Below are 25595 nucleotides of genomic sequence, written 5' to 3'. Positions count from 1 at the left end.
CCTCCTCCATGACAATGCACGGCCCCATATTGCAGCTCTATCTATCTCCAGGCTACAGGAAATGCACTGGACTACACTTGATCATCCTCCTTACAGCCCGGCTTATCACCCTGCGATTTACATTTGTTCGGACTGCTTAAAAAAGCTCTAGGAGGGCAACGATTTGAAGATGACAAGAGTGTGGAAGACTTTGTACGCAACTGGCTGGTGACACAACCCTGTTCCTGTTACGATGAGGGCATCAGAAAGCTGCCCATACGCTGGAACAAATGCATTTCCAAAGCAGGAAACTCTGTGGAAAAATAAATTGTAATTGCCTTGTGATTTTCAATAAATGAAATTAAATAAAAAATAAAATCCTGTTTATATTTGATCCCCTCTCGTATATAAAGATAAGAACATAAAAGGAAAATATAAAAATTTATGCAGTAATAGGTCAGTGTGGGATCTTTTTCCTTCCTGTGTTCATAGTCTTTTATATATATAATTTAATAGCACACAATCTGTGTATATAAAGCGATTACATGTCATTTAAACATAAGTCAATGATAGGCCTATTTCTCTTAGAGCATTCCACGACATGGTAATGAGAACAAGTCAAATTACACAGTGTACACACACAACTCTCGTCCGGTTCATGAAAGATCCTGGTTTTGCAGAGTTTGTAGTGGTATCCATGAATTGCCATAGAATTGATAAAATGTCGGAGGTCCTGGTTTGTATTGGTCCATGTTCTGTTCGTCATTGCTTCAGTCGTATACAATTTGGGACAAATATCATTCCTTTTGGCCACTCTTTCGTCCAGGAGTTTCTTCCATTGGTCTGTATAAGGTAGAGCAAGCTTGAATCTCAAATCTTCAATTAGGAAAGGCTCCTTTGCGAGTTCATAAACCAGTCTTGATCTAGTGAATCTAGACACACACAGGGTTGTCTTTAAGAATCGGGCTTTGACTTTTTCTAGAATGTGTAGGTCATTCTTTGTTAGCTTATCCCAAATGATTTCCAGCCCATATGTTAAAATAGGGATTATTTTTGCGTCAAACAGGGTAATGGCCGTCTTGAGAGATAGTCTGTTTAGATTCTTGATGTCTTTTACCTCCTGTATTCATCCTTATCCTTATTTCTCTTCCCTTCTCCGGATGGCTTTCTGCTTTTCCTACACTTCACACATCAGGACTGAAGATCTGTCGATACGAGACTCTCCTTCATGATGAAGCTGGGAAGCAGATTTGAGCTTGTTGGGGTGTGAGAAAAAAATGAATATAGGAGAACAAGTGTTAAATCATGATATATAATAGTGTACAACTTTTTATTATAATTTTGGGTCCATCTTATTCAATGCATAAAAATTGTTGCGTAGATGTAATTACAACATATATTTTTCAATCACTACTAGTTTCGACGCCCCACTGCGTCATCATCAGCTGATAGAAGTTTGTAGAAAAATTGACAATCATATTAGAAAAATTGACAATCATATAAGTTTATCAAGAGCCTCCGTGGCTCAGACGGCAGCACGTCGGCCTCTCACCGCTGGATACCGTGGTTCAAATCCCAGTCATTCAATGTGAGATTTGTGCTGGACAAAGGGGAGGCGGGACAGGTTTTTCTCCGGGTACTCCGGTTTTCCCTGTCATCTTTCATTCCAGCAACACTCTCCATTCTCATTTCGTAGCATCTATCATTCATTAATATATCACTTTGGGAGTGGCGACCCCATCATAATAATAGCCTATATATGATTCATTCATTACATCCCTGACCCAGTCAGTGACTGGAAAACAGGTTGTAGGTTTTCATTTTTCATTTTTTTTCATAAGTTTATCAGCATCAGATTCATCACAGTTTAAAACCATATTAACAACATGAAACTGTGTTAAAATGTACTGTGTCTAAGTTCATATTTTCAACAAGTCAAAGACTTGCAAGTCTTATGCCATAAACTGATAAAAACATATGCAAACTGGTTTGCTCACTTATGATATAAAGTGGATTAAAAAAAACAATGAATTATAAAAAGAATAGTCTTGAAACACTATGTGCTTAATTTATCGCACTTCTTAAAACTTTACGTATTATCGTAGTTGAAATATTTCAATAAAAACTACAGTGTCCCTTTAATGGAGCAATCCTAATGAGGTTGTAATGAGCACTAAGTCCTTTGAGATGTTATCAAGAACAACATTCCCAGTTTAATGCGGACGTGTAATAACAAGAATATTATAAACTATCACTTCACCGATGAGGCAAGATATGAAATTGTGTCTTATAATGTAATTGTTTTTACATGACTCACCTCAAAAGGTCGCTGTCTATGCTAAGCGCAATGAAGCACAGCAAGCAGTGTTGTGATAAAAATCAAGTGTCCAAGGTGGGTTAGGATTGAAGAGGGGAAGTAGGGGCGAGTGGGAGGAGCAACTGAGGAACGGCAATTTGTTGGAGCTCTGGAGGGCGTGGTCGTAAGAAGCAACTAGCAAATCTATTACGCATAATACGAAACACCAAACTATTGACCGGGACATATACATTTTAAAAAAACACAATAAGGAGATCAAATAGAATATTTGATTTTTCAGAAATCTCATTTAAATTAAGGTTTAGATTAAAATGCTGTCCCAGGTGTATATAGCAACACTCCATAACATCCATTCTGACAGCCCTTCTAGCTAGTCTAGCTAACACTGCTATAACGGGAGGACGTGTATAACATCTAGGCAGACATAGAAATGACGTTCCATTCAACTATCAAATATTCTCTACGAAGGGCCTTGCATCCAATGCATCTACGTCGTCATCTACATTTCACGTTTTAGATATTTTTAGCAGCAATTCCAGCTAATGTCTCTAATGACAAACTCTGCATTCTCACCCATTATTATTTATGACGCACCAAATACGGATTTCACGACTCACACGATTATATTTTGTACGAATCCTCATTTTTATTCAGTTTGGACACAAATTTTAACTATGGGCAAGATCTTTAGTGACTATATTGGAATTACATGCTTGAAAATATACAAGTACCACACGTCATAGAAAGATGAAGATCACGTTTTAGCTTCAGAAGCATAGTTTTAGACTGACGTTGATTTTTAATCTATTTTAATCTATTTTATCATCACATGTTTTACTTTAGTGTTGTCCACATTTAAATCACTTTGTATTCTAGTTTTAGCTTTACAATGTTAATTATCTACTTTCTGGTTTCACATTTTTATATTTTAATATTTCATTTTAGCATTTTAAGTTTGATTAAAGGTTGAAGATGCCCTCTAGAAAGGGCGAAACATGTACCATTAATCTATATAGTTGTTTATAAATGTAACCACAGAACTGTGGGTTGTATTGAATAGGTGGAACAGTAAAAATACCTTTATGATTTCTTATATACACCCTTGTTTATGAAGATCATCCCTAACCTTATTTACACTCTTCTTCATCAGTGTCTTGGGTCATCCCAACTTCCAGCACAGGTTAGTGTGGCCCCTCACGTTTCTCCAGCTGAAGTACTGCATGCCCGGCCGACTATTTCCTTTAACAAGAATTAGCTCTGTGCACAAACACACAGCCACTCCAGAATGTACATTCAGTATGCACCACCACACCAACTGTACATTGTCTCATAGAAAAATAATACAGAGTTTGACTAAGAAATAAACACTTAGTGGTGTCTTTTACAGAATGCCCACCCGAAACTTGTAAACATCTGTAATTATAGAATGCTCACTCTGTAACGGATACAGAAGAACAATAGAATAACGCATCGGAAAATGCGCAAAGCAGATCCCGCACACCAGCCCGAATGAGAATCAGAATCAGAATGACTTGCCGTACACGTGTACACACTTACTATAGGCTTGCTACACGTGGTTATAGCATCCCAAAAAGTTTACGGGTAGCAACGCCCTCACAGGCACATCTTAACGCATCACTCAGTCAACCCAACGTTGCCTGAAACAAAGCCCTCGTATTGGCTATCAAGCGGCTGATGTGCCTATTCCCACATTTTGGCTGATGATGACGCAAACCAGCGTTGAAACTAGTTCCAAGTACAAATACATGTTATAAATAAACTATAACATTTTTGCATTGAAAAGGTGGACCGTTTTAAGTTTTCCTATCATCCTTTCTCAGTTCAATACGGACAAAAATGAAATTCCTAGGTTTAAATAGAACGTGCACTCGTGTACATCAACAATGATCATTTCCAATCTTCAGCCTAAACTTTCTGGCCGTGCCCCCGTTTTCCAAGCCACTTTGTTGCAACACTTTCAGCTGACTTCAACTGTCTTTCCCAATATAGCCACTGTTTTCCGTATTGCCCAATCCTAACTGCTGGCCATGTTTACAGACTCACACCCAAATAGAAATTTATACAAAATATAACACATATGCAATATTCCCTAACTACACATATGGAGTGGGTATGTGGGAAACTGGGAGTGAAATTTCTAGATCCTAATGGGTGGGTAGGAGATAGGGATCTGCGCTCCGATGGCCTTCATTTGAACCGCAATGGTACGTATAAGTTAGAAATTTGTTTGGAAGGGTAATAGGGAGATACATTCAGGGAAACGGGATGGCCTAGAGAGCGGTGATAAGGGAACAGGGAACTGGAAATCAAGTAGGGATGACATAAAATTGTTAGTGTTGAACTGTAGAAGTATTGTAAGGAAAGGAATAGAATTAAGTAATTTAATAGATATATATTTACCAGATATTGTAATAGGAGTTGAATCATGGCTGAGAAATGATATAATGGATGCAGAAATTTTCTCACGGCACTGGAGTGTGTATCGTAGAGATAGGATAGGAAGGGTGGGAGGGGGAGTGTTCATTCTCGTGAAAGAAGAATTTGTAAGCTACGAAAAAGTTAAAGATGAGACACATGAAATTCTAGGTGTAAGGCTCATTTCTAAAGATAATAGGCATCTTGATATATTTGGAGTGTACAGATCGGGAAAGGGTAGCACTGACGCGGATTCGGAATTATTTGATAGGATAGTCAGCTATGTGGGAAACGACATGGAAAGAAATGTGATTGTAGCGGGAGATCTGAATTTGCCAGATGTCAATTGGGAAGGAAATGCGAACGACAGGAAGCATGACCAACAAATGGCAAATAAGTTAATATGGGAAGGACAGCTGATTCAGAAAGTGATGGAACCAACCAGAGGGAAAAATATTGTGGATGTGGTGCTGATAAAACCAGATGAGCTCTATAGGGAAACTGAAGTAATAGATGGTATTAGTGATCATGAAGCTGTTTTTGTGGTAGTTAAAAATAAATTTCATAGAAAGGAAGGTCTTAAAAGTAGGACTGTTAGGCAGTACCATATGGCTGATAAAGCAGGCATGAGGCAGTTTCTAAAAAGTAACTATGATCGGTGGAAAACGGTAAATAAAAATGTAAACAGACTCTGGGATGGGTTTAAAGAAATTGTTGAGGAATGCGAAAACAGGTTTGTACCATTAAGGGTGGTAAGGTATGGTAAAGACCCACCTTATTATAATAGAGAAATAAAGAGACTAAGAAGGAGGTGCAGACTGGAAAGAAATAGAGTTAGAAATGGCTGTGGAAGTAAGGAGAAATTGAAGGAACTTACTAGAAAATTGAATCTAGCAAAGAAGGCAGCTAAGGATAACATGATGGCAAGCATAATTGGCAGTCATACAAATTTTAGTGAAAAATTGAAGGGTATGTATAGGTATTTTAAGGCAGAAACAGGTTCCAAGAAGGACATTCCAGGAATAATTAATGAACAAGGGGAGTGTGTATGTGAGGATCTTCAAAAGGCAGAAGTATTCACTCAGCAGTATGTAAAGATTGTTGGTTACAAGGATAATGTCGAGATAGAGGAAGAGACTAAGGCCAAAGAAGTAATAAAATTTACGTATGATAACAATGACATTTACAATAAGATACAAAAGTTGAAAACTAGAAAAGCGGCTGGAATTGATCAGATTTCTGGGGATATACTAAAGACAATGGGTTGGGATATAGTACCATATCTGAAGTACTTATTTGATTATTGTTTGGCCGAAGGAGCTATACCAGATGAATGGAGAGTTGCTATAGTAGCCCCTGTGTATAAAGGAAAGGGTGATAGACATAAAGCTGAAAATTACAGGCCAGTAAGTTTGACATGCATTGTATGTAAGCTTTGGGAAGGCATTCTTTCTGATTATATTAGACATGTTTGTGAAATTAACAACTGGTTCGATAGAAGGCAATTCGGTTTTAGGAAAGATTATTCCACTGAAGCTCAACTTGTAGGATTCCAGCAAGATATAGCAGATATCTTGGATTCTGGAGGTCAAATGGACTGTATCGCGATTGACATGTCTAAAGCATTTGATAGGGTGGATCATGGGAGACTACTGGCAAAAATGAGTGCAATTGGACTAGACAAAAGAGTGACTGAATGGGTTGCTATATTTCTAGAAAATAGATCTCAGAGAGTTAGAGTAGGTGAAGCTTTATCTGACCCTGTAATAATTAAGAGGGGAATTCCTCAAGGCAGTATTATCGGACCTTTATGTTTTCTTATATATATAAATGATATGAGTAAAGGAGTGGAATCGGAGGTAAGGCTTTTTGCGGATGATGTTATTCTCTATAGAGTGATAAATAAGTTACAAGATTGTGAGCAACTGCAATGTGACCTAGAAAATGTTGTGAGATGGACAGCAGGCAATGGTATGTTGATAAACGGGGTTAAAAGTCAGGTTGTGAGTTTCACAAATAGGAAACATCCTCTCAGTTTTAATTACTGCGTTGATGGGGTGATAGTTCCCTTTGGGGATCATTGTAAGTATCTAGGTGTTAATATACGGAAAGATCTTCATTGGGGTAATCACATAAATGGGATTGTAAATAAAGGGTACCAATCTCTGCACATGGTTATGAGGGTGTTTAGGGGTTGTAGTAAGGATGTAAAGGAGAGGGCATATAAGTCTCTGGTAAGACCCCAACTAGAGTATGGTTCCAGTGTATGGGACCCTCACCAGGATTACCTGATTCAAGAACTGGAAAAAATCCAAAGAAAAGCAGCTCGATTTGTTCTGGGTGATTTCCGACAAAAGAGTAGCGTTACAAAAATGTTGCAATGTTTGGGTTGGGAAGAATTGAGAGAAAGAAGAAGAGCTGCTCGACTAAGTGGTATGTTCCGAGCTGTCAGCGGAGAGATGGTGTGGAATGACATTAGTAGACGAATAAGTTTGAATGGCGTTTATAAAGGTAGGAAAGATCACAATATGAAGATAAAGTTGGAATTCAAGAGGACAAACTGGGGCAAATATTCATTTATAGGAAGGGGAGTGAGGGACTGGAATAACTTACCAAGGGAGATGTTCAATAAATTTCCAATTTCTTTGAAATCACTTAGGAAAAGGCTAGGAAAACAACAAATAGGGAATCTGCCACCTGGGCGACTGCCCTAAATGCAGATCAGTATTGATTGATTGATTGATTGATTGATTGATTGATTGATTGATTGATTGATTGATTGATTGATACATCTTACAATATTATGTTCTTATATCTTAATTTAAAAACTCGCGTGATTTTTACTACTTTATATTACAAATTATTTTACGAAAATTTTCTAACCTAAAATTGGGAGATAGTCGTATACAAACATTTCCTAACCTAAAATTGGTGATCATACTCTTGTACAGTTACATGTATGTACTGTATTCCATCTTCTACAAAGTTTCTTTAATAAGAGTCATAATTAAAGTGATGCTGCAAAATATGAGTTCATTAGTATATTTAAATGCTGTAAAAAAATACTGTATTCAGTATAAGCCCGTAGATACATAAGATTGAATTATGTACTATATATACTAAAAAACAGTATTCTCTGTAACTCAAAATAAAATTTAGCTCCCGAAGTGATTCGAGATATCGAGGTTCCACTGTATAATAGTACAATTTATGTTAATACAGGCAAAGATCTCTGGAAAAGGTGTGCTTTCTACTGAAACCTCGATTTAAGGTTAACCCCCATTTAAGGTTATAAATATCAGGTCCCTGTAAAAACGTTAAATAGGGGTTTTCCTGTATATGAAGTGGCAAACTCAAGCATGAGTACACTTATAAATAACTGTAAATATTAGCTCAATAAATTTACCTCCCTGAGTAGTCGTTTTAGTTTAAGGACCTTTTATAACCTGCCACAACAGAGTAAACATAATGACAGGTCAATGTGGGAAGAAGGATCAACAAAAATTAAAAAAAAAAAAGGATGAAGACAAACATGAAAACACAAAAGGAAAATTTTCACATCTTAATACACTGCCGTCTTCAAATAGATAGGTTCTCTTCGTATGAACCCCAGTTCTTCGACATCCACCCGACGAGCTTCACAGTTTTATCAGGGGTTGCACAGGTATCAGGACCCATTGAAAGGCCATCGTGACAGATCTTCAGTCCTGATTCACGAAGTGTATTATAAGAAAAAGCTTGATAAACACAGGAAAACGAAAAATACATATAAGATCAATAGGAAATACAGGTGGTAAAAGGCTAGTAATACAGGACAAACACAGAAGGAGAAAAGGATCCTACAAGTCTGTATAAGTAATGGAAGGAACAAACTAACATCAAATGATACAGTAAAACCTCATTAGTTCGAAGTCGTTGGGACGCAAAAATCGGATTTCAAATCACATGATTTTGAAATAACCGCCAACACGTAATTCAGAAATGCCAACCCTAGCGGCATCGCAAAATATTCTGAGACCCGTTACTGCATGCAATTAACCTTGATTCACAGTTTAAACCTTTCAAATGCCATCGAAACTATTTCCAAAATGTATCCATCCAACAAGGTGCTTTTACAGTATTCAAATAATGCACTTCAATCAATCAATCAATCAATCAATCAATCAATCAATCAATCACTACTGATCTGCATTTAGGGCAGTCGTCCAGGTGGCAGATTTCCTACTGTTGTTTACCTAGCCTTTTCTTAAATGATTGCAAAGAAATTGGAAATTTATTGAACGTCTCCCTTGGTAAGTTATTCCAATCCCTAACTGCCCTTCCTATAAATGAATATTTGCCCCAATTTGTCCTCTTGAATTCCAACTTTATCTTCATATTGTGATCTTTCCTACTTTTAAAGACACCATCCAAACTTATTCGTCTACTGATGTCCTCCCACGCCATCTCTCCACTGACAGCTCGGAACATACCACTTAGTCGAGCAGCTCGTCTCCTTTCTCCCAAGTCTTCCCATCCCAAACTTTGCAACATTTTTGTAACGCTGCTCTTTTGTCGGAAATCGCCCAGAACAAATCGAGCTGCTTTTCTTTGGATTTTTTCCAGTTCCCAAATCAAGTAATTCTGGTAAGGGTCCCATACACTGGAACCATACTCTAGTTGGAGTCTCACCGGAGACAAATAAGCTCTCTCCTTTACATCCTTACTACAACCCGTAAATACTCTCTTAACCATGTGCAGAGATCTGTACCCTTTATTTACAATCATATTTATGTGATTACCCCAATGAAGATCTTTCCTTATATTAATACCTAGGTATTTACAATGATCCCCAAAGGGAACTTTCACCCCATCAATGCAGTAATTAAAACTGAGAGGACTTTTCCTATTTGTGAAACTCACAGCCTGACATTTATCTCCGTTTATCATCATACCATTGCCTACCGTCCATCTCTCAACATTATCGAGGTCATTTTGCGGTTGCTCACAATCTTGTAACTTATTTATTACTCTGTACAGAATAACATCATCTGCAAAAAGCCTTATCTCTGATTCCACTTCTTTACACATATCATTGATATATATAAGAAAACATAAAGGTCCAATAATACTGCCTTGAGGAATTCCCATCTTAATTATTACAGGGTCAGATAAAGCTTCACCTACTCTAATTCTCTGAGTTCTGTTTTCTAGAAACAGAGCCACCCATTCAGTCACTCTTTTGTCAAGTCCAATTGCACTCATTTTTGCCAGTAGTCTCCCATGATCTACCCTAACAAATGCCTTAGACAGATCACTCGCGATACAGTCCAATTGACCTCCTGAATCCAGGATATCAGCTATATCTTGCTGGAATCGTACAAGTTGAGCTTCAGTGGAATAACCTTTCCTAAACCCAAACTGCCTTCTATCAAACCAGTTATTAATTTTGCAAACATGTCTTATTTAATCAGAAAGAATGCTTTCCCAAAGCTTACATACAATGCATGTCAAACTTACTGGCCTGTAATTTTCAGCTTTATGTCTATCACCCTTTCCTTTATATACAGGGGCTACTATAGCAACTCTCCATTCATTTGGTAAAGTTCCTTCATGCAAACAATAATGAAACAAGTACTTCAGATATGGTACTATATCCCAACCCATTGTCTTTATATATCCCATGAAACCTTACCATTTCCAGCTGCTTTTCTAGTTTTCAACTTTTGTATCTTACTGTAAATGTCATTGCTATCATAGGTAAATTTTAATACTTCTTTAGTATTAGTAACCTCCTCTATCTGGACATTATCCTTGTAACCAACAATCTTTACATACCGCTGACTAAATAATTCTGCCTTTTGAACATCCTCGCATACACACTCCCCTTGTTCATTAATGATTCCTGGAATGTCCTTCTTGGAACATGTTTCTGTCTTAAAGTACCTATACATACTCTTCAATTTTTCACTAAAATTAGTATGGCCACCAATTATGCTTGCCATCATGTTATCCTTAGCTGACTTCTTTGCTAGATTCAATTTCCTAGTAAGTTCCTTCAATTTCTCCTTAATTCCACAGCCATTTCTAACTCTATTTCTTTCCAACCTGCACCTCCTTTTTAGTCTCTTTACTTCCCTGTTATAATATAGTGGGTCTTTACCATTCCTTAATACCTTTAAAGGTACAAACCTATTTTCACATTCCTCAACAATTGCTTTAAACCCATCCCAGAGTCTGTTTACATTTTTATTTACCGTTTTCCACCGATCAGAGTTACTTATTAAAAACTCCCTCATGCCTGTTTTATCAGCCATATGGTACTGCCTAACAGTCCTAATTTTAATATCTTCCTTTCTTTCACATTTATTTTTAACTACGACAGAAACTGCTTCGTGATCACTAATACCATCTATTACTTCGGTTTCTCTATAGAGCTCATCTGGTTTTACCAGCACAACATCCAGAATATTGTTCCCTTTAGTTGTTTCCATCACTTTCTGAATGAGGTGCCCTTCCCATATTAACTTATTTGCCATTTGTTGGTCATGCTTCCTGTCGTTCGCATTACCTTCCCAATTGACATTTGGTAAATTGAGATCACCTCCTACAATCGCATTCCTTTCCTTATCGTTTCCCACATAGCTGATTATCTTATCAAATAATTCTGAATCAGCATCTGCGCTGCCCTTTCCTGGTCTGTACACTCCTAAGACATCAAGTTGCCTATTATCTTTAGAAATGAGCCTTACCCCTAGAATTTTGTGCTTGTCATCTTTAACTTTTTCGTAGCTTACAGATTCTTCTTTCACGAGAATGAATACCCCCCTCCTACCATTCCTATCCTATCTCTACGATACACCCTCCACTTCCGTGAGAAAATTTCTGCATCCATTTTATCATTTCTCAGCCATGTGCCAACTTCTTTTACAATATCTGGTAAGTATATATCCATTACATTATATAATTCTATTCCTTTCTTTACAATACTTCTACACTTGGATAACTCACTAGCAAACATAACCTCACGCAACGAAAGAAAAAATAAAACACAATTTTTTGTATTAATAAAGAGATTAAAATTGTTCAGAAATTCAAATATCTTGGGGAAATAATAACATGGAACACAAATGAAAAAGAAGCAATAGAACACAGAACAACTAAATTTAAACAAGCACAAAGACTTACCTGGCCAACCTATAAAAAAAAATCTCTTTCGATAAACGCTAAGCTGAAACACTATAATTCCATTAAATGTAAAATCTACAACAGACAAATTACAGAAAACTGAGAGAAGAATTCTTAGAACAATTATTAATAAAAAACACCAAGTTGATGGACAGTGGAGATTGTTGCCTAACAACATTGTCTATCGTGAATGTGAATCAATAATATCTACAATGCGTAAAAGAAGAATTTCCTTTTTCTGTCACATATCAAGATTAGCAGACACCAGGATATTGAAACAACTGTTCGATTACTTTTTGAAGAATAAAATCAATAATAATTGGTTCAAAGAAGTTCAGGACGATTTGGAAGAATTGGGTATAACTCGGCAACAAATCAAAGACAGAAAAGAGAAGAGGATTTTGAAGAACAAAAGCATAAGTCTCAAACTAAAAGCAGTTGAACGGAAACAATATACTATATCGGACACACAAAGGGCTTCCAGGTCGGAGAGGATGAAAAAGTTCTGGGAGAAGAAGAAGAAGAAGAAATTAACTCAAATGTATTGATTTCAGTGCTCCAATGTGGGCGTAAAATATGTAAATAATAAATAAATAAATAATAATGCTGGCTCTCCTGTGAAAATGCTTTATCTCTTGGATTACTGTACTCTTTGCATTTTTAGATGCCCTGAATTTGCATGGAAAGTGCCCGACACTTATTGAACTTTCATATGACAAGGTAAGGAAGTCTCTCACTTCTGTATGCATTGGAACACAGTACAGTGACCCCTACCGTTGTACGATTTCCAAGCTGACACTTCTCTCCTTTAAAACCATAAGTCTGTTTGGACTCGGCATTTAAAAAAGCAGTTTCATCGGCACTGACAATATTGTTCGGTGCCTACAAATTTATTATATAAGCCACACCAACTGTCGGCATCGTCAGTTTTTGCGGATTATGTTTCTCCCCACACAGCCTGCTACATAATATTGTGGCGTTCCTTAAAACGCTGAATACAAAAGAGTTACGATTTCATTCGAACTTTGCAAATATGAAGCACACTGTAGACACGCCGAAGTGAGTTAAAGTGCGGAACGCTACTACTGCACATTCCGGAAGATGCGTTCTTTCATGACGCGGAAGAATTTTAAATAAATCAATCTGTAAAATCCATTTTTTTAATGTGAAGGCAGTTTTAAATTAAAAGTCTGAATTTCAGTAATGGGACCGACATTGTTCTTCGAATTATGAATTATCCGTATTTCTAATTAAACAATTTAAATAACATGCAAAACTGTACCTCATGTTTCCGGGAACGAGAGCTTCTTCGAATTAGGCGAGATGTTGAATTAACCGATTTCGAAACATCAAGGTTCTGCTGTATATAGAATGGTAGAAACTTAAATAAGAACACATAATAGGGCAAACAGTATGATAGCATGGAAAGAAGGAACAATCTAACATTTAAAAAGACTCATTTTTGAGGGTCTATTTGTACTGTACTGGCTTGTGCTGTGAGAGTCACCCTGTATATTGCATCTGAACTCAAGGTTATGAATAAACCAAAATTTCTCAACCTTTGACACAAAAATAATTCCAGTTTGTTATTTGTGATCTACATTTGCTTGGCTCGGCCTCATTGCAGTTTTACATTAATGCATTCAGTTTTGGTCACTATTCCGTCATGGTTAGGGGCCGTATTTTTTGGTAATAGCGATACGCGCGAAATTTTTTCATATCCTCTTTCTTACCTATATATGACCTTCTAGATACTTGAAATACCGTATTTTAGTAAAATGAGTTCGCGAAATATCACGAAATGTGATTTATTGCGCGAATTGAGCGAATAATCACGAAATATACCCCATTTGGTACGAAAAATGCTAAATATTATCGAAAAAGATCGCCAGGAACGTTTAAATGCTTTCAATTTCAGTTGGTTGATAGCGCTGTATATTCTCTACACGCAAATCGATGCGCACTGTGTATCGGAAGTACGTGCTTGCTTGCTGATGCTTATGGGCTGTGTCTACGACATTTCACCCAGTCAATACTCGCTTACTCATGTAAACACACTAGTATAAATGAAAAATGTCAGTTCAATAATTGATGCTTGCGCTGACAAGTAGAAAAACACAAAACACTGCACTTCACTATATCACATTACAACCCCATTTTGCTAGAGTAGCCTGTTGTCATACGGGAAACTTCCAATCTTGCAAGCACACTGCGTCTAAAGCTTCACCCACACGAAGAATCCAGAATAGCACTCACAAGTAATACACTAATGATATGAGGAATCACTCAAATGGAACCTTGAAAAGCATGAGTAATTCTCACCCTATATTACAGACAGAATTATAACACGATATTGGCTTCATCTAGAAACAAATTTAACACTCGAATAATCTCGACTGTAGGATTACAGAGCAAACAAGAAACACTGGTAGGAAAAACCTGCTTGAGTTTCTTGAGGTTAGTCAGAAGTTTTTTACGGGGGTTAGCATATAAAGAACATTCAAAGAAAATGTGGTTGGAGTCGCCATTACGGATATCTGTACCACACAAACAGTTTGTATCCTGCGTTAAATGGAAACGTGATCGATATTGTGGTGTAAGGGCATGATTAAACCGTAACCGAATGATGTTAATAATATGGCGTCTAGTATAAGATCCTCGTATAAACCAAGGTTTAACTAAAAGTGTTGGTTGTAAATGATAATAGAAGTTACCTTTGACTTGTGCAGTCTGTCGAAAGAAATTCTGCCAGTCTTGACGCCCCTCCTGTCGGATAACAACTACATAATCAGAAGCTGGAACAATATTGTTAGTATTCGGAACAGGAAGACGAGAAGCTTGTTTTGCAAAACAATCTGCTTTTTCATTACCGTCGATACCCACATGACCTGGTACCCATACTAAAGTTATGGAAATACCGACGTTGTCCAGCATATAAAGGAGACTCTTGACATTGTAAATATACCAATTATAGGATAACTCATACGAGACCAAAGATTGTAATGCACTCAGCGAATCCGTATAGATTGTAGCTCGCGTATATCCCTGTTGCTGAACAAAAAGTAAAGCTTGCTGTATGGCGAAGAGCTCCGCCGTAAAAATCGAACAGTCACGAGGCAAACCATATTTTTCTTTAACATTTAGAGAAGGTATATAATAAGCGGAACCAACTCCATTAATGTTCTTTGCCCCATCTGTAAAAATGTTTATGCTTCGTGGAATATGAGAAAATTTCACTCTTTTAACAGGACATATCTCGGTCTCCTGCAGACAAGAAACATTAGTAGAGCCATTACGCATAGGCCAAATTATTTGAGGCTTAAAATAAGAAACAGGATAGGGTAAGGTATAGGGTAGTAAAGTAACACTGTGTATTAAGGTACACTGTTTCGACTTCAATGTATTAAACGCATGAAACAGTACAGGCAATCTGCGTAAACCCTGGCGCCGAACGGAATAATATTCCGAGAGTAACTGTAACTTCGGAATTAAAGGATGATTTGTTAAAGAAAACTTTTTAAGTAAATATTTCGTCGCAAGTATTTTTCTACGTACTTGTAAGGGAGCTTCGCAGGCTTCAACTAAAAGGGCATTGGTAGGTGTGGACTTTAAAGCTCCAATACAGGAGCGTATTGCTTTATATTGACAAGTGTTAAGAATATTCAAGTTAGTAGAAGATGCTACGTCAAAAATATGTGATCCGTAGTCCAATATCGTCCTAATAGTGGTTTTGTACAAAGATAGCACCACAACGGGATCTGCCCCCCATTGCCTACGGGTTACGGCCTGTATGACCTGAATATACCGTTCACTCTTCGAACGCAAATATAAAAAATGATGTTTCCATGTAAGTTTTTGATCGATAAATAACCCAAGATATTTATGGTGACTAACCACTGGGATTTCATACTGATCAAAAGCAAGTGGCGATCGGTCATAGGTTCGGTGATGTGTAAATATCATTGCTCGACATTTCGCTATGGAAAGATTTAACCCATGGGCCTCTAACCACGTTCTAGCTTCATGAAGCGTGAAACTAATATGTTGTCTACAGAGCTGTAAATCTTCATGTGTACAATAAAGCAAAAAATCGTCAGCATACGCCTGTAGTCGAGCATGACGTAAAATGACCGTTTCAAAATCTTTCATAAAAAGAGCGAAAAGAATACCACTCAGAATATCGCCCTGTGGCAACCCATTACTTACCCGCCGGGGCTGGAGTGTACAAGGTGTCGATTTAAATCGGAGTGTTCGATAAGTCAGAAGTTGTCTGAGAATGCTAATAAATTCCTCAGGAATCTTAAGAGTTGCAAGTTTTTCCCATAATATGTTCAAAGGTACGGAATCATAAGCCCGTTGAATATCAAGAAAAACCGCTATGGTACTATGTTTTCTATGACGAGCTAATAGTAAATCGATAACAAAACTATTAAATGCATCAGATGTACTGCGTCCCTTAAAAAAGGCATATTGATATCGAGGCGTCAAGTTATAGTATTCTAATACCCATAGGATTCTTCGAAGTAAGATCTTTAGAAAGACTTTACGGATGCACGGAAGTACGTGTACTGTATTCAGTTCCGCGATCTGTAAGACAATCGATAAAAATCGATATCTGTTATCGATTACAGCAACGACGATCATGTAGCAAGACCTGTCTTCGATAAAACATTGCGCGTTATATTCTTTCTCTTTGGCAGTGTGAGTTCGCTACTGATGAAACTTAACCGGCAAATGCCCAGCATTTAATTATTAAAATGCCGAAAACTAAAGTTACTACAGTTTTTTCGAGGGCCGAGGAATACAAGAGTGAGGGGTTCTATGTGTTTGATGCTGCAAAAGGAATACTAATGTGTAAATACTGTAATGTTCGTATTAAGTGGGAACGAAAGGACACGTGCGATAAACACTGCAGGGAATCAGAAATGCATAAAAAGAAGAAGAATGAAGCAAGTGAACATAATTCTAAGCGGCAAATAACAATCGGCGATACTCTACACATCGCAAAGAAGTTGAAAAGTGATAGAGAACAATTTGTGATAGACACAACAAAAGCATTCATGCAAGCTAACATTCCTCTTGAGAAATTGGATAACCCTGGCATGAGGGAGTGGATGAACAAGTATATAAAAGGTAAGATAAATAAGTATGACTAAGAAAGCATTCAAAAATACCCGGAAGCGCAAGCATAGGTATTTGAAATTTCTTCGGGAGAAATACAGTCGCGGTGAGAAGACGGTCAAACTTTTCCCGATGCCCGTATTAACACGCTGAGGATCCTGGCTCGATTCAGCTGTCTATTTACAAGAATATCTCTGTGATCTGGTTGAGTACTTTAAAGAGTCAGATGATGTCAGTGATGCTGTAAAATATTTCAAGGATCTAACCAGCAATGAGCAGAAGGCTGTATTGTCTGAAGCTACTTGTGCTAAGGAACATTGGACCTCTGCATCTCAGTTTGTAACAGTGCTAGAAGGATCACACTATCCAACTGCCCACAAACTCACCCCTAAACTAGACCTTATAATTGGAGGATTTGATTTAGTCAGAAAGTTAATTTTAGATAAAGAGACTACTGTTGCCCTGAACCAGCTTTCAGGAGAAAGAAAAGATAGAGAAGAGAGAAAAATCAAGAATCTGGCGAAGAAATGCACACAGAAAAGCTGAAAAAAATTATCGAACAAGATCCAGCTAGAAGAATATTTCAAGCCACTGCGGTACTATTTTATCTTCCGAATGTGCTCAGCAATGAAGTGAACTCTACTCTCATGGACAGTGTGAAGAGCATTGCTATTCTTGCTAGCATATCCACGAACAGTTTCTTCCAGGGCTATATGGCTTTGCAAAATGCAGCGAAAGCACATCTGGGAGAGGAGAAGAAGGAAGACCTCGTTAGTGAAGTTTTAGGAGGCTTGATAGAAGACCACAGTGAATTTGCATCCAAGTGTTTGCAAGCATTATGGTTTCCGACGTCTAATGTGGACAGCGAGAGGGGCTTCTCTGCTTACACAAAGATACTTTCTGACTGTCGTACAACTCTGCATGCTGATAATGTTGAAACAATGCTTAGTTTGTACTTTGGAGATAAGTAATTGAACATGTAAAAAAATGTAACCATGTATAAATTCATATTACAGGGCAGATAACCTAACTTTATTTCGAGGTATCAGTGATTTATATATTTGTTTCTATAACATTTTGTATATTTAGTTGTTCTAAGATTTAATAACAAGCTTATATTATAAGAGTTCTCTTTAAAAACCCTTATCACAAAATTAGATTCAGCCCTTAAGATAAGGAGGATTTCACAAGAAACATCGATCGGTATAACAATTTATTTCACGAAATACCTACCGAAATAGCGTTAGTTTTAACACCGAAATCAACAGTTTTATTTCACCAAAAAATAAGGCCCTTAGTCATGGTGAATCGTGTAGAAAGGAGAGCGGTGGTGATTATTGTTTTAAGAGGAACTGCATCATTTTGTCTTAACACTAATCAGAAATGAAACTGGAAGGGGTCTGACCTTTCGAATAATTAAGGTATCAGCAGAAGAAGGGGAAGGACCAGATAGGGTGTTAACATGAAAGACTCCCTAGGTCTCAAAAATCCAATACCGTTAGACTTGGAAGAGAACAAGAGTTGACCAAGGGAGGTCAGATAGGACCACTGAAAGTTAGGAGCCTGACACAAGTGGAAGCAAAGACCCTGCCAGGCTGAGTGACTCAGACGGTTAAGGCGCTGGCCTTCTAACCCCAACTTGGCAGGTTCGATCCTGGCTCAGTCCGGTGGTATTTGAAGGTGCTCAAGTACGACAGCCCTGTGTCGGTAGATTTACTGGCACGTAAAAGAACTCCTGAGGGACTAAATTCCGGCACTTCGGCGTCTCCGAAGACCTTAAAAAGTAGTTAGTGGGACGTAAAGCAAATAACATTATTATTATTATTATTATTATTATTATTATTATTATTATTATTATTATTATTATTATTATTATTAGCAAAGACCCTGTGGTCACCAACCAACCCTCTCATGATGAAAGCCTCTATCAGTCACCTCTTATGACAGACAGGGGATACTGTGAATGTATTTGACTGCTCCCACTTTCAGGGGTTGAGAAGGAGAGTGCCTTCGTCACTTCCATTAAATATAGGAGGGACAATAAGTTTAAAATTTAATGATATTGATAGACTTGACTTATTTCCTGTGGCTCCTTCAGGAGCATAGGGCTTCGATGAATTTTCGCCAGCGGACTCTGCTGCGGGCCATCCGACGTAGTTCTCCCCAGGTTTTTCCTGCCTCGCTTGCCTCTTCCAATACGGATCTTTTCCAGGTTTGCCGTGGTCGACCCCGCTTTCGTTGTCCCTGTGGATTCCATTTCAGGGCTTGCTTCTCAATGGCTCCATCCTACTTTCTCAACGTGTGGTTCAATCCACCTCCACTTGCGCTGTTTGATCTGATTTCCAATGGGTGTTTCCCCAGTCACTTCCCATAGATCTTCGTTACTAATCATGTCCGGCCAATGAATGTTTAGGATTCTGCACAAACACCGGTTTACAAAGGTTGGCAGCATCTTAGTAATTCCAGGTCTCACATGCATAGAGGAGGACTGACTTGATGTTACTGTTGAAGAAATAATATTGATAGACTTGCTGCTGAAGAAATGAAATGGAGGTTATCCAGTAAGATGCGCAGTTCTTAAAGTAAAGGCACTGATTGTGGCTCATGAGTTTTAAAGTTCCATTAACTGAATTTAAGGAAAGCCTAGGATGGCATAAACAAATGGTGTGGAATTCATACTACTATTATGCAATGCTTGCTGGCAGAGGTGGTGGTGATTATTGTTTTAAGAGGAAGTGCAACTAGGCAACCATCCTCTATATAATACTAATTAGGGGAAAAAAGTGGAAGGAATCTGACATTTCGAAAATTGAAGGTAATTGGGCAAAGAAAGACAAGGGCCATGAAGGGCTTAAGACTCCCTAGGTCTCAGTACCTAATACCGTCAGGGCTGGAAAAGAACAAGAGTTGCCCAAGGGAGGTCGGATAGGATAGATGAAAGTGAGGAGTCTGGCACAAGTAAGTGGAAGGAATGCCAGGATTCAGCTCAAGGCCCCATGAACGCCAGCCCACAGTCCGAAGTTGAAAGTCCCTGAGGCCCCTTTTAGTTGCCTCTTACGACAGGCAGGGATACTGTGGGTGTTATTCTACCACCCCCACCCACATGGGGTCTGTCGGCGGATTACACTGACTATTTAGCTCATAGCGGCAATTACCAGTTCAGTATAAGAACATCAGGAACTTCAACCTAACATCAGCTGTTTATTGCCGCAATATTGTTCTTTTCATTCCATCACTTTCGTATTATCGCACCCCTGTATTTGTACTCTTGTTTTATAGAAATTCAGAATAACTCCTCAATAAAACATCTAATAATCAACAAAACATAACTGTATTATTCTGATGAAGCTGACATATTGGGAGACTGGAGCTCAAAGAATTTAAATACAAAAATAAAACGGTATGTTTTCGTGCTTAAAGTTTTGTTCTCTGGATAATTGTGAATACCTATGAATTTGATCTGTTTTGAATTTATGCACTTTTATTATCATTACTTATTTAACTTTGTAGTTATTTGCTGAAAATTCACAGCCTGTTTCCAGTCATTCGACCGGGTTAGGAATGGAATGAATGAAGCCCCATTTAGCGGCAAGGATAGGAACTGTGCCGGCTGCCGAAGCCTGTCGCACTCCTCTGGGGCAATGATTAATGAATGACAGATGAAATGAAATGATATTGGAGAGTGCTGCTAGAGTGAAATATGACAGGGAAAACTGGAATACCCGGAGAAAAACCTGTCCCACCTCCGCTTTGTCCAGCACAAATCTCACATGAAGCGACGGGGATTTGAACCACGGAACTCAGTGGTGGGAGGCTGCCACCTGAGACATGGAGGCTCTAGCTATTTGCTAAATAGTGAAAATAAATACAACTGTTCCTTCCAAAAATTCAGGGTTGATATATTGTTTGGGCTAGCTTTTATTATTTATTTCGAATGTTCCCAACTGGAGATTGCCCTTGAGGACAGGGTATACAAAAAGACAATATGAATATAAAGTTATTGTGAATTGGTTTGCACATATGACATACTGTATGTTGTTGCATTAAAAAGTTTAGGAGATATGGTTCTTCAGGATTTGGACAATATATTTCAAAGCAGTCACTGCAATTTCTTTTATTAATGCCTGATTGAGGTCAAATGATTTTCAGAATTGGACGAAAAAGAAAGGAATGATTCCTCTAGCGCCAACCATTAATCCTATGACTTTGATATCATCTAGCCGGTATTCTTGCTGTTAGAATGGGATGGTTGGTTCATATGTTGTTTTCTTTTCCTCAGGCACCTCATTGGGTTGGGTTTCAGTTGTCTCGAATCTGACTTTCGGATCTATCATAAAGCCCTTTCAGTGGTCTTTGAACGTTATCATGTCAATTCGACAGGTGCTGTCTGTAATAGAAAGACAGTGAACTTCCTCGAAGACTGTAGAGCCTGAGTCCCTTAATGCTTGAGCAATGGCAGATTGTATTTTATGGTGCATAGTATTTCGTAGAGCTTCTCCATGCGAGCATTTGCTCTTATTATTGAATAAAATACAAACACAAATACAAACTTACACATCATCTTTCATGTTAATTATTTTCGAAAGTCAGCAATCCACTTAACAATAAACTCAATACATTAACACACACATTATAAATATAAAACCCTACTTTTGAAACTTATTTAAATATTACAGGCTGATTATCGAGACATTCAGCAATATCTGCTTTTGGGTGTGAAGTTTCATTCACCTCTATATATCACATGCTCACTTTGCCACTGCACTCTCTGCAGGATTTCTTCATTATGTATCATCTGCACCACTGTACCTTTCCCTGAGTCCAACACACGAAACACAGGAACAAACAAACACTTTGAAGAAAGTTACAACTGATGAGCTACAGGGTTCTGTCCTCAGTCCATTTTTATCATTCTGGCAGTCAATGATTTACCGCAAAATGTCAAATGTCATGCTCTTATATCGTATGCAGACGATACAACGTTAATTACAAAACACCAGAGCATCTCAATTTTTGCATCAGATGTCACAGGAAGCTCTTGCAATTGCAATGCATCAGGATAAAACTCAATTTCTCACACTAGGATTATCCAAAGATATTGAAAATCAGTCTGTCAAACTTTTGGGTTTCATATTGATGCCAAATTGAACTGGGAAACACATATTGATCATGTTTGTAAAAACAAAATATCACCAGTTGCCTATTTGATATGGAAATTGAGGGATTTAGTTAGCAGTGACTACCTAAGGATGGTATATTTTGGTCTCTTTCAATCACACATTACTTATGGACTGTTATTATGGGGGCATTCTTCTTATGTATATAATATTCTTCGAATACAGAAAAAGGTTGTTCGTACAATGTGTAGGGCTGGTGCAATTGACCATTGTCGACCTCTCTTCATTAAGCTTATATTTAAATATCTTTGACATATGTTAAAAAACAACATAAATGAATTCAGTACTAGGGAAAACATTCACCTTCATGATACTCGGGGCAAAGCAGACATTGACATTCCACTTCACATGCTGTCAAAAACTGCTCACTCACATAAAATCAGTTGTTTAAGATTATTTAATAAATTACCACATTCTGCACGGTCCGCTCCTTTAAGTAATTTTAAAAGAAAAATGTATGATTGGTTAATAGAAAATCCATTTTATAATACCTCTGAATTCTTAAGTTTTAATAAAAGGTGTATGTTCATTTAGCCTTAGTAATATTAAGTACTAAATTATTATCCGTTGACGAAGCCTATTTCATTGTATCATCATAGGCATTTATTCGTCAACGAATATGTAGTATACAAATACAATGTCATTTGGACATATTAATTGTGTTGTCTCAGATGGCTGAACAGTCCGATTCTGGATGCACAGATTTCATTGCACTACCTCTTTCCCTAGAATAGTTTGCCCTGGTTTTTCTTATCCAAATATTTGTGAAGTTAACAATTTCCTCCAAGACGCTGTTGGGGAAAAATAGCTCCCAAGATTCCAGTATAGTAGTGGCATGTCGAGCTTGGCCTATCAAACCTGGCAGATGCGTTACAATGTTCCTAGCCCTTCCTCTAGCAGCACTAGGTGTTTGTAAAATAATTCCATCTTGTTTCACCATTTCCACCAATGTACTCGAGTAGCAGTTGGATATTAATTGGGGTCTACTTGAGAAACTTCATCCTCAGATTCTGCGAACTCTTCAGAAGCACTATCATGATCACTGATATCACTGATATATTATCAGTCTCATCATCTGCTTCTTTGGGTGAATCAACATCTTCCTTGAATACCTCTTCACGAAAGAGTTGTCTTCTAATCAAATCCTGTTCAGTTTTCAGGCGTTCATTCTCCTGTAGCTCTTTTTCAACACTGTCCAGCAATTTTCGCATGCTATCTTCATCCATTTCTGTCAATAAAACCCGTTGCTTTGGAAGTCACGCGGTGGAATTGACCGCACTAAACAAATACACGGGAACTCGCATGCGGTCAAAAGCACTGCACTGACGAAATACTGGCTGCTATGACTCGCTAGATAGCACTGTCAGTTATTCTCCTGTATGAGAGCCCTGCCCACATCCCCACCAACGATATGATAGAGGCTGATCGTCATCTGTCACCTATTTTCCAAGTGATACCAACTTTACCATAACTGCAGTCTTTTCCTCACCATGCAACTTCTCCCAGGTTAAAGAGTATTCCAAGGGCATTAATGCATTGAAGAACAACCTCTCAACATGAACGGAATAGCCCGGGTCCTTTGAATTTCCAAGGACTGTGCAGCATGGTGTCCGGCATATTAGCGGGAACTTGTGAGATTTCTTTCAGTGTTTAGATGTTTATGTTTAGATGTTGTGAGCTCGACCTACTAATGACATATTACTGTTTCCAGGTGACAGATTGGTTGTTCCACATGTGTAATTGCAAGACTGTCTCTCCATTATACTCGAAGGCATTCTATCAAGCGTTGGTCAGCCTGAGGCACAGCAACAACTACAAAGAATCAGCAGCGTGGATGCATTTCATCGACAGCAGACCTACTTCAGCATAGGAAACATAAGTGTTAATGTCTGTGATACTGTATCAATAATATGAGCATGTGTTAAAATACATAATTCTCTTTATTAATTACATTTCCCAACCCTAAAGAAACCTGACGACCCATTCCAGATATGTGACATGTGCCAGAATTGGAGAGAGAGAGTGGGAAAAAAGAAAATTGTCAATTCTCTCTGCTGTTTTATATCTTTTACTGTAAAAGGCCATTTTGTATGCAAGATGTGATGAAAACATTGACTGAATGAGTTGGCCGTGCGGTGCGGTTAGGGTCATGTGGCTAGGAGCTTACATTCGGGAGATAGAGTTCGAACCCCACTGTCGGCAGCCCTGAAGATGGTTTTCCGTGGTTTCCCATTTTCACCAGGTAAATGATGGGGCTGTACCCTGATTAAGCCCACAGCCGGTTCCTTCCCACTCCTAACCCTTTCATATCCCATCATTGCCAAAAGACCTATCTGTGTTGGTGCAACATAAAGCAGATTGTAAAAAAATGAAAACATTGAACTTCATTGCTAGCAAGTAGAATAAGGATGTCAGCAGGTACAGCCAGCATACACCTGGCATTAGGGAGGGAATAAGATAGTCCATAATGCTTCACTTAGAAACCTATATTAGAGTGATGGTGTTCAGTTTGAACACTATCTGTAAAATTCTCTTATACACCATTTCTTATATACAGTCTGGAAACCTCACCACTGACCAATAGAGATAATTATAAACTCCAGGCAGCTGAAATGAAGTTCCTCCATACTATGATTCAGAAAACCACAAAAGATAAGATCAGGAAGGAGAAGATTAGAGAAGTAGGAACAGATAATTCACTCCTCAATAAGATTCAAGTATCAGTTTGGTCACGTGAAGAGGATGCCAGCAAACAGAACTACAAAGAAGGAACTTGACAGAAAAGTAAAAGGAAGACAACACATGGGAAGGCCACGAAAGAAGTGGATAGATCTAGTTAAGAACAACGTACTGCAGATAGGTCATGATTGGGGCAAGTTAGTGGAAGAAGAGTGATACAAGGACAGGATGAGATGGAGGGGGCTCATTTACCACACTTGGGAAACTAGATGGTTCAAAATGATGATGATTATGATGTTCTGTAAAAAGTATGCAGTTGCTTTGTAAACAGATATTAAAACAAAGAAATGTAATTCAGAAGCTAAGTAAATAGGCCTTGCAGCCAAAAATCTTAAAATGCCCTTTGCTGTTCATTCCAAATATACCAGTCTTGTAACTAATAGCAGGTAGGACCTTGTTTTGTCACTGTTACAGCTTTTAGTCTTCGTAGAAGGATTTCCACTAAGTTCTGATACACTGAAGGTGGAATTTGTTTCCATTCTTATTGAACGTGTGAATAGTTGTTGCCGGGTTGTTGAGCAAATTGATCTGGCCAACGCTCTAGTTCCTCCATAAGATCTTTGATAAGGTCAATTAAATATGAATGTCCACCTTGTCAACACTAATATGAAATTTATTACAATTTCAATACACCGAACATGTTTCAAGAACCAAAGTTC

The 25595-nt window shown here is 38.0% G+C and overlaps 1 protein-coding gene across 5 annotated transcripts in view; it reads left to right on the top strand.

The window, feature by feature from the left end:
* Positions 1 to 24144, top strand: part of LOC136872065 (focadhesin) — a 226888-nt gene extending 202744 nt beyond the window's left edge. For all 5 annotated transcript variants that reach the window (XM_067145921.2, XM_067145922.2, XM_067145923.2 and 2 more), the window contains exon 19: positions 23909 to 24144. In XM_067145921.2, the coding sequence (XP_067002022.2) occupies positions 23909 to 24067 (159 nt within the window). In that variant the 3' untranslated portion in view covers positions 24068 to 24144. The remainder of the gene's footprint in view (positions 1 to 23908) is intronic.
* The last annotated feature ends 1451 nt before the right edge of the window (positions 24145 to 25595 follow it).

Source organism: Anabrus simplex, chromosome 4, assembly GCF_040414725.1.
Source record: "Anabrus simplex isolate iqAnaSimp1 chromosome 4, ASM4041472v1, whole genome shotgun sequence".
NCBI lineage: Eukaryota > Metazoa > Arthropoda > Insecta > Orthoptera > Tettigoniidae > Anabrus > Anabrus simplex.
The sequence above is the reverse complement of the archived record's forward strand: the minus strand, read 5'-3'. Positions and strand labels throughout refer to the sequence as shown.